This window comes from Orycteropus afer, unplaced genomic scaffold (assembly GCF_000298275.1).
Source record: "Orycteropus afer afer isolate SDZICR_OR568_19922 unplaced genomic scaffold, OryAfe1.0 scaffold00711, whole genome shotgun sequence".
Taxonomy (NCBI): Eukaryota; Metazoa; Chordata; class Mammalia; order Tubulidentata; family Orycteropodidae; genus Orycteropus; species Orycteropus afer.
Genome location: NW_006922298.1, coordinates 306769 through 317791, shown reverse-complemented (window position 1 = coordinate 317791; position 11023 = coordinate 306769). Strand labels below are relative to the sequence as shown.

Genomic DNA, 11023 nt, shown 5'->3' with positions numbered 1-11023 from the left:
ATGGATTGATACGGTGGCTGCAATGATGAGCTCAAGTATAGCAGGGATTGTGGGGTTGGCGCGGGATAGGGCAGTGTTTTGTTCTGCTGTGCATGCAGTCGCTATGAGTCGGAAACGACTCGACGGCACTTAACAACAACAACAACAAGCTAATGTATTCTTTGGTAAATTTGATTCTACTCTTTTGCCTTTCCAATGTGTTATCTATCTGCGTAATTGTAGTGTAAATTTTCTGAAATTCTAATTACTGTTTTTGTATAGTTTCTAATTATGTATTCATTTTGCTTTGTATTGTTTTCCTTAATTATTCAAGTGTATTATATCTTTTCCTTGCTGTTGTTTATGATTTCTTTTAGCTTGGAAGATCATATATGTATAATTTGAATTCTTCATCAGATAGTTCTATTATCTATTATTCCTCAGAAAGGTTTCCTAGTTCTTTATTTTAGTCACTTGCTTCCACTTTCATATCCTTTTTTTTTAATTAAAATTTTCTTTGTCTCCAAGACATTTTGAAGTGGTTGTTTTTATTTCTTGGTTATGTGTTGTTTTGTTCCACCCTGGTATTGTTTTGCTGTTTTCAATATGTCTGAATGGGTTGGGCAGGCATGGTTCATTTGGTTGTTATCTTGGCAGCATTGGGGCACTCCCCAACTGTATCTGAGTTGGTGGAATAACTGGTGGGAATTTGGACACAGGTGTCTCTGTGTCATGAAGAGAACCTGCAGGTGGGATGAGCAGGTGTCATCCACTGTCTATCATTGATCCAATGATACAGAATCTGGTGGTGCTGAGTGAGGTAGTCAATATCCCCTCCCATTGGATGGGCAGGAGAGAAAAAATAAAGTAGAATAAGAAGAGAAGAAAAAGAATTTTAAAAAATAGAATAAAATTAAAAAATAGAGAAAGACAAGAAAAAAAAAAACAAACAAACAAACAATCAAACTTAACTGCCGTCGAGTTGGATCTGACTCACAGTGACTCTTCCTTGGGTTTCTGAGGCGGTATCTCTACAGAAGTAGATTGGCCAGTCTTCCTTCTGAGGAGTGGCTGGTGGGTTTGAACCGCGGGGTGGATGAGAGGAAAAATTGGTAAAAATGAAAAAAGAAGAGAAAGAGAGATAAAGGAACAAATAAAAAGGAAGAGAAATTGGGAAATAGAAAAGGATAAAAATGAGAAAAAATAAAGAGAAAACGTGTAAGATAAAGAAGGAGGGACTTTTGTAGTTATAGTTGGCCAGTAGCCCTGTGAGCAGTCGATTGTGGTGCAAACTGCTAATCCATCGGGGCTTGTGTGTATGGAGGTGAAAGGAGCCTGGAGCAAGTGGGCATCTCCAAGAGAGGAGGCGGCAGGTGTGTATCTCTTGTGTTTAGTGTTATAAAGATAATCCAGTGATGCAAGCACTGGGAGAGCTGCAGTCCCTGGGTCTGTCTGTTCAGAAAGGGTTGTAGCAAATGACTAGGCTGCAGAGAAGGTGGCCAGGGGATCCAGGAGGGTCTTCGCTAGCCACCGGTTTACTGGGGGTGGGGAGAGGTTTCACCCCTCTTCCCAGAGAGGCTGTGCTTGTTGGAGTGGAGAATATAGTTCTCCAGGTGCAATTCACTGGCATGTGTCTGACGCCATTCTGGCCACATGCAGCTGTTTATCTAGCTCCTGCCCAGATTCAAGAAAAGCCCACTCTCAATCTAGCTTCTCCAGTCACCCCAACATAGACCTTTCCCCTCACAGAGGTGGTAGGTGCCTGAATTGAGTGGTCACCTCTGAGAAAGGCAGCTGCAGAGGTGTGCCTCTTGAGTTCAGTGTGAAAAAAATCCATCAGTGCCTCTGGCATCCTGCAAGGGAGCATCAGCCCCTGAGTCTGTCTGCTAGAGGCCAGTTGTTGGGGGTGGCTGGGCTGTTCTGGAGGTGGCTAGGGATCTCAGTGGGTGAGAGAAGGACTTCTCTAGCTATGGGGTTGGTCAGTGTGAAGAGTACCCCTAGGCCCCTGCAAGGTTTGTGCTTTTTAGAGTGGAGAGTGTAGTTTACTAGTTGAAGATTTACTAGTGTGGGTTTGGCACCTTTCTGGGTACACACAGCAGTTTATCCAGCTCTTGCCAAGATTCATTAGAGTGAGAGTCCACCCTGAGTCTAGCTGCTCCAACTGCCCCAACATAGGGTTTTCCCCTTGTGTGGGACCTCAGCTCAAACAAGTAGTGTCTCCTAAACCCCAAAAACCAAACTCACTTCCATGAGTCAATTCTGACACATAGCAACCCCGTAGGGTTTCCAAGGCTATAAATCTTTGCATATACAGACTGCCTGATCTTTCTCCTGCAGAGCAGCTGTTGGGTTTGAACCAATGACCTTGTGGTTAGCATCCCAATGCCTTATCTACAGCGTCCCCCAGAGCTCCTGTTATTGTTGTTGTTGTTATGTGCCATGGAGTCAGACCCAACTCATAGCGACCTCTCCTTGGGTTTCTGAGGCAGTATCAGTATGGAAGTAGTTTGCCCAACCTTCCTCCCAAGGAGTGGCTGGTGGATTTGAACCGCCAGCCTTCTGGTTAGCAGTCAAGTGCTTAGGCACTATGCTACCAGAGCTCCCAGAGCTCCTAGTAGTGAGTTATTTCATTGCCTTTTTCTGACTCCCTGTTTACTCCACAGGCACCTGTCCCACTCTAAGTCTGACCCGTTGCCCTGCACATTCCTCTCCCAGCTCCTTCATGTCTTCTACTCACTTTCATTTCCTCCTGATCTGCCTAATCTGTGTCTTCATTGCTGTGTGAATTCTGTGAAGTTGTTTTTTCATTTGCATCTGATGCCTCTTTGCTTAAAATGGCATTGCTTCAGCTGGTCCCTGCTTTTCTCTCACTAGTGACTGACCTGCCCCTGTCTCCCTTTCCAGTCAGCACTCAATCTAATTCTTTGTCCTTTCATTTGATGCTCAGAATTCCAGGATCATTATTTGTATTTGTTTCCCTTGGTTTTTCTAAGTCTGTGTTGTAGATGGAATGGGCAGAGTGTGTTAGCAGGGCACTATCTTGTCCTCGCCAAAGTGGTTCCATTTAATTTCAAATGTGATTTTATAGTTTACCGAATCAAATCAAAATTCCTAGTCAAGTACAAACAAGTTGTAGGAGCTCTGGTAGCATAGTGCCTAAGGCATTTGACTGCTAACCAGAAGGCTGGTGTTCAAACCCACCAGCCACTCCTCAGAAGGAAGGTTGGGCAATCTACCTCCATAGTGATACCACCTTGGAAACACAAAGAGGGGTCGCTATGAGTCAGGTACGACTCAACGGTACATAACAACAACAACAAGTGGCCCAGGGTCTCCAATTTATAGTGAGAATGCTCTTTCCTCAGTGGAGACTATAGTAACATCTTTCTGACTGATTCTTTAAAAAAAAAATCTTATAGTAAGGTTGAAATTATTTTATCATAAAACATCCAGTTATCGTTGAATGCTCATATTTTAAGGAAGAAAGTTATTTAAAGCACGGATTCTTAACCATTTTAACCTCTTTGAGAATATGATACTTTTCTGATACGTGTAATTTTACTTAGAATGGACGAAAAATGAAGAACCTCCTCTTTAGTTACTCTGATGTTTATATTGTAGTGCAAATGAAGTATCAGTAGGCTTTAATTGGGGTGGGGGGATAATAAGAACAGTAAGTGCCAAAAGTAAAGTTTGGAATTGGGGCGCGATTAAAAAGGGGAAAGGTGAGCACATGGTAGACAAACATGTAAGTAAATAATTTTGCCCACTCTAACATCCAGGCATTTTTATACATGCCCCTTTTTAGAGGAAACTCAAAACCAAACTCACTGTCGTTGAGTCTGTTCTGACTCATAGCGACCCCCATTGGGTTTCCAAGGCTGTAAATCTTTATGGAAGTAGAGTGCCTGTCTTCCTTGCATGGAGCGGCTAGTGGGTTTGAACCACTGACCTTCTGGTTTGAATCACTGACCTTCTGGTTAGCAGCCAAATGCCTTACCATTACAGCACCAGAGCTCCTTCCTTTCTAGAGGAGCAGGCTTTATATTTATAGAAATGCACCTCCTATATAAAAATACACTTCTGACCTTCCAAATGACACATAGTTACCAACTTGGTGAATTTAAATCCAAGCATTAACTGTAACTTTATCAAGAGTAGGGAAAACAAGGCTTTTGTGATCCACTACTGGATAAGTGTCACCAAACGTCTACTGTCACTTATTTGTTGTTGCTGGAGGATCAAATCCAAAGCCATTAGTAATTTACTTCCCTTGTTCTTGATGGGTAAACTTGATTCTCCCCCACTTATGTCTTTATGAAATTTCATAGAAAGGTTCTGCACTCTGAACCTTAAAATATAGCCCAACTTAAAAATAGTTTGCTTTGTTTTGTTTCTTAATGAAATAAATCTTTACCTGGTTAAACATTTTATAATGTTTTCATGTTTTACATTTGTTTCTCTCAAATATTGATTAGCATCAAAAGAATGTTTATTCAATATACAAAAAGTATAAAAAATAATATGATCAACAAAGATGTACCTACCACCTAGTTGGGAGCTCTGGTAGCATAGTGGCTAAGACACTTGCCTGCTAACCAGATGGCTGGCGGTTCAAACCCACCAGCCACTACTCGGAAGGAAGGTTGGGCAATCCTACTTCTGTAGTGATACTGCCTCGGAAACCCAAGGAGGGTCGCTATGAATTCGGGTTTGACTCGACAGCACATAACAACAACAACAACAACCACCTAGTTTGGTAGGTACATCTTTGTTCGAAGGAAAAGCAAAACAAAATGGTCTGTGTTCTCATCCCTCTTTATCATTTCAGAGGTAACTACTACCCTGAATTTTTATTACTGTTTCCTTCCGTTATAGTTTTACCTTACATGTCTACATTGCTAAACAATATATATATTTTTGATTTGTCATGTGTTTGAACTATATGTTAATGGAAACATACCTACATGTAAATTCCTGCAATTTAACTTTTGCTCAATATTGTATTCCTGAGACTCATCCAAATTGTTCTGTGTAGCTAGTTGTAAAATTATGTATTTTCTGTAATGCGTAATATCCATTGTATGGATATATCACAATTTCATCATCTGTTCTGTTGATGGACATATGGGTTGTTTCCAAATTTTTACAATTAAGGTATTACTTTGAACATTTTTTTTCTACAGATTTTCAAGTCCATTAGTACAGTGCCCACTGCCATCGAGTCAGTTCCAACTCATAGAGATCCCATAGGACAGAATAAAACTGCCCCCGTAGGGTTTCCAAGGCTGTAAATCTTTATTGAAGCATTCTGCCTCAATTTTCTCCCATGGAGTAGCTGGTGGGTTTGAACCACTGACCTTTAAGTTGGCAGTCAGTGCTTTAACCACTGTGCCATCAGAGCCCCTACTAGTCCGATAGTTTCTCTAAATATATCTGGGAGTGGAGTTCCTGGATCATGTATTATGTGGCATCCCAATTTTACTATAACATGCCAAAGTGTAGGCTGCTCCACATTCTTGGTAACACTTGATATCATCAGAGTTTAGTTTACCAATCCAGTGATGAAACACTATATCATTTGGTTTCATTTTTCACTTTCATAATTAATAATGAAATTGAGTATCATTTTATATATTTGTCTTTCCAATGGGTGTATAGAGGTATCACATTATAGATTTAATTTTAATATGCTAATGAATTTTTTGAGAATCTTTCATGTGCTTGTTTATATTTACCTCCTACATCTTCTTTAGTGAAGTGTCCAAATTTTTGGCCCATTTTTATTAGCTCATTTGTTTTCTTACTATAGAGTTTTAAGTGTTCTGTATGTATTCTGGATTCTGTGGATGTTGGTGAGTGCTATCCACTTGGGAGCACTTTAAATATATTCTTGGCTTGAGGTTTCTCAGATACTAAGGTAATATCATGCTGCAGATTGTATAAATCCTTTTGTGTTTGCAAATTTCTTAAGGAATATTTCCCTCCACTCAGTGCCCAGGCTTTAAAGTGGTAGTTTTCCTTGCAGTCCTTCATAGATGGTTTATTTTTAGTTTACCCTTGAGTAGGTAACAATTTGAGATACAAGCTTTACAGTGTCTGGATTTCCCACCATATGCAGTTCTTGGTTTTGTTTATAGTTCCCAATACTCCATGTACCATATTCACTTGTTCTAACAAATGACTTTAAAGTAAAACCTGGGTTTATTGGTTATCCCTCTGGATTTCTGTTTTTACTTAATTTATGGTCTCTGAATATTCTTTATAGCCAGTTTACCAGCATCCTTGCCTCTAAGGTGGTTGGAAAAAATATTTTGTCCATCACTTTTAGTTGTTTTTAGCTGGAAGATTGTTGATAATTTCTGTTCTATTATACTTCTGGAAAAAGAAGTTCATCTGTTTTATGTTCTTTACATGAACTTTTTTTTCCCTCTAGCTCCCCATATATACTGCACCACCTCTCAAGTCTAAATATGTTGAAGAACAGCCTGGTCGTTTACAAATGGGCTTTGCTTCCATCCGTACTACAACTGGTCGTTATGTTGGCTGGTGCAAGGTAAGTAAATACTGGAAGTTTTTTATTTGTATTATATACCATTACATACCAGTTATTCCAGTGGCCTATGTCAAAACCTAGTGACTTCAGACAGCAGTCATTCTATTATAGCTCGTGATTTTGTATGGACTTTGACACCAGAATTCAGCCAGATGATTCTTGCGTGTTTTATTGACAGATCTCACTCAGTGGTGTTCAGCTGGCAAATGGGCTAATATTTAGAGAGTTGTGATGGTTATGTTTGTATGTCAACTTGGCTAGGCCTGGTTGAATGGCTGGGCAGCTGGATGTAGTATTCCCCATGATGAGACTGGTAATCAACTCCATGGTGGAATCTACTGGGAGCAGCTGAGTAGCTACCTTTGGGATGTGGTCTGCTTCCTGTATATAAGGAGAAGCCTTGGGAATGGTCTCTAGCCTTTGGCACGCTTGGACCCTGCTTGTAGCTGTGTCATTGCTCAGCAGCCTGCTATACTCTGCCAACCTTGGGACTTACAGTGGACTTAAGTTAATGGCCTGCCATGTGGATTGGTAACATCGGGACTGTGCCTTTTTACTTGTCAACCTTGGGGCTTCTCAACGTCAGCAGCCAGCAGCTGTCTGAGTGAAGAAATGCCTCTAGCTCCAGTGGGCCAGGAGCAGGAGGCAGAGCTGGACCCCAAGGTTGAGGGGCTTTCACCCATCCCCTAGAGCTTGGCACTTTGAACTTGGACTTAAAGCCTCCAAATTATAAGAATAAACTCCTGTTTGTTATGGCCATCCCATTTGTGGAGTGGCACTAGGTAACCAGAACAAGAATCCAAGGCAGCTTTGTTTGCATTCCTGGCACCTTGTCAGGGATGACTGAAAAGACTGAACTCAGCTAGGATTGTTGACTGGAACACCTTCACATGGCCTTTCAAGCATGGTAGTTCCAGGGTAGTCAGATATCTTACATGAGTAGTCCAGAGCTCCCAGAGAGAATCTTCCAAGAAGTCCCAGGACTTTCTTTCCAGGAAAGTCACTTTAACAGCATTCTGTTGTTTAATCAAGTCACTAAGGCCAGCACAGTTGTAAAGGGAAGGGGATTAGATGCCACCTGTCAATAGGAGCTCTGGTGGCGTAGTTCCGAAGGCATTTGACTGCTAACTAGAAGGCTGGCAGTTCAAACCCACTAGCCACTCCTTGGAAGGAATGTTGGGCAATTTACTTCTGTAGTGATACCACCTTGGAAACCCAAGGAGGGGTTGCTATGGGTTGGATCCTACTTGATGGCAGTGAGTTTGGTTTTTTGGTTTGGTTGTCAATGAGAATAGCATCAAAGAATGTGTGGCTATATTGAAACTATTGTACCACCACTGCATTGGTCAAAGCAGTTCAGCAAGCATGTATGTGTTAACCTAGTATGCACAAGGCATTATTTGGCTGAAATTGCATCTGAATTGTTTCTTAATTTGGTTAAAGAAAATTGTTCACTTATCATATTTAACTCCTAAGATCGTTCTGACTACAGTCAGCTACTGGGAAAAACAAAATTCACCTGACTTTAATAGTCTGCCTTTAGTCAGCATTATCTGGCAGCAGAGAAGTAGAACAAGCTTAAAAACCACTTCATTGTCATCATATCAACGTAGTTGTTCTAGCATCAGTATTACCAGTGTCAGTAGCTGAATGATAATGTTGGTACCAGTGTTTTAATCATTCTAGTCTCATAACTATACAACTTTTCTTCAAATCTAGGCTATCCAAGTTTGAGCACTTGTGCTTTTTAGTTTCTAATCCATTCTCTTTTTTAAAAAAATCTGATTAATAAATAGGAGAGCTAGATTTAGATCTGTGTGCAGTGCTATGTTTTTAATCTCTGTTGTTGAGATAACTGAGAAACTTTTTTCTAAAAGGTAAACAAAAACTATTTACCTATTATTTAATCTATCAGGTGAATTTTTTACATAATCTCAGAGATGTAGGCTATTTTATCTAATTATCAACAACTTAGAAAATACAAATGGCATTTTCCCCTTTTTATGCTTAGGGTGTGTTTGTCTTTGTGAAAAATGGAATAATGGATACAGTACAGTTTGGAAAAGGTAGGTGAATAAACTGTCCATAATTTGAAATGTTCTATTTTTTTAAAAAATTATAAGATTTAAATGTGAGAAAAAATAAATATGGCAAGTTATCCATTATCAGGCTTTTGCTACCTCAGAAGATAACTTTGTCGCAGTTTGTTTAAAATAACAAAGCAATAGTAACTACTATTTTTTAGTGATTATTATCTACTAAGGCACTGTGCTTAACATTTTATGTAATTTTTCTAAATTTTTTTAATCAATTCTGTAAGTTATTATAATTATCCCCATTTTACAAATGAAGAAACTGAGGTTTAGAAAGGTTAAATAGGGTACCAAGGTTACATAGCTAGTAAGTAGCCAGTACTTTGACTTAAAACAAGGTGTTTTAACTGCACAGTCTATATTACATATATTCGTAAAGCATACCTTAAGATGCCTCCATTGTTGTTACTAAATTTAAATAAATGTTATTTGCTATTAAAATACATAGTATTTTGCTATTGATTGCTAGGAAACAATATGACAAATAGTCACCTTGGAATATTTATGCTCATGTTAGAATACATTGTGTTTGACTGTGTAGTTTATTATATGGTGTTTTGCAAAGGATATAGCTTTCTAATATGCTTGGCTTAAGTCAGTTGACAAAATAAATATGTACTGAGGGACAGAAAGACCAGGTAAAATTTTAGATGTCTCTATAAAGGCAGTAACCTGTACTTGAATTACCATTATTTAATGTATATAGGAATTAATTCAAAGCTGTCTCCCTCAGCAGTCATGAGGAATATGATTAAATAAATGATTGCCATTAAATAATTAACTATGATGGAAGAATGTATTTTTGGATTACATAGAACCAGAAACAAATATGTAACAAAACAAAAACAAGAAATCTATACTTCTATCCACTCTTCATCTTTTCTTATCTAGTCTCCCTTCTCACCATTGATCATTGGTTTTACTTAAGAGCAGAGTCTAGTAGCTGAGTGTATCCCTAGAGTATTTTTTAACACTTTTTTATCCCAAGAGTATTTTTTGGTTAAATTTTCTTTAACCAAATTAAGAAACAATTCAGATGCAATCTCAGCCAATAAAATATGTACTTTGGTTCTTACTGGATCTTCCCAGTTTTTGAACAGTTAAGGGCAGAAGCATGTGCATTTTAGGAATATAATACATGTAAAATTGGGAATTAACCTTACAGTAATCCATATTAAGGTGTACAGTCTTGCATCATGTTTCATTAAAGAGTAATGTCACCTGTATCATTAAGAAAACAGTAAATCAGCCACTGAAGAAAGATTTCATTTTGTAACAAGTACCTATTATAATTATCCTTTAAATTGCTGTTCATGTCATTATTTTGTATAGTTCTTTTGAAGAATATTCAAAACATCTACTCTTATCTTCACAAATCCCTTTTAGCCTTTCTGCATTATAATCATGTAGATTGCCCAATTGTGGTATAAGTCATTTACATTAATTTTTAACTGATTTTTTGAGATGCATATGTTTATCTGAAGAATCCACCTGGAGATTTTCTTCCCAAAATTGGAGTGATTACGGTTTCAGGATTGGCAGGTTTGGTTTCAGCGAGAAAAGGTAGGGTTTAAAAAATTTATTCTCCTTTCCATATCATTATATTAATTTCTGAATTTTACTGCCATGAGGAAACTTCATATCCTTTTATTGAATATTACCTGTACAGGCTACCGTAAAAAAATTGATTCTACAGTACAGCATGTTTACTTTTATAAAGACTCTGTGTTTTCAAGAATGTAGCCGTTTCAAAAGATGTTCGGCATCATGAGTCATCAGGAAATGCAAATTAAAATGATTATAAAATATTATTACACAATGATTAGAAAGGCTAAAATTGGAAAGGTCATGCCATGTGTAGTTGAGGATGCAGAGCAATTGAAACTCTTATATGTTGCTCATTGGAATGCAAAATGGTACAACCATTCTTGAAGATAATTTGGCAGTTTCTCATAAGTTAAAAACAATTTACCAGTAATCCCACTCCTGGGTATTTACACTGAAGAAATGAAAAATTATGTTTCCACAAAAACTGGTACACAGATATTTATACTAGCTCTATTCATAATCACCCAAAGCTGGAAATAACCCACATGTCCTTCAGTGGCTAAGTAAACTGTGATACATGCAATGAAATATTTACTCAGCAACAAAAAAGAATGAACTATTGACACCTGCAACAATTTAGATAAATCTGATGAAAGAAGCTGTTCAATAAAAGCTACATACTGTATAATTTCATTTATGTGATATTCTCAAAATGACAAATCTATGATTCCTAGGGTTGGAGTGGGAAGAAGGTATGGTGACAAAGAGATGGGTGAAGTAGTTTCTGGGGTAATAGACTTGATTGTGGTTGTGGTTGTATGACTCTGTACATATATTCTAATTCATA

The 11023-nt window shown here is 38.3% G+C and overlaps 1 protein-coding gene across 1 annotated transcript in view; it reads left to right on the top strand.

Annotated features, from left to right (window-relative positions):
* APOOL (apolipoprotein O like) overlaps positions 1-11023 on the top strand; it is a 108964-nt gene that overhangs the window by 27929 nt on the left and 70012 nt on the right. The window contains exons 3-5 of the mRNA XM_042783166.1: positions 6416-6535; positions 8547-8601; positions 10093-10191. Of these exons, the coding sequence (XP_042639100.1) occupies positions 6416-6535; positions 8547-8601; positions 10093-10191 (274 nt within the window). The remainder of the gene's footprint in view (positions 1-6415; positions 6536-8546; positions 8602-10092; positions 10192-11023) is intronic.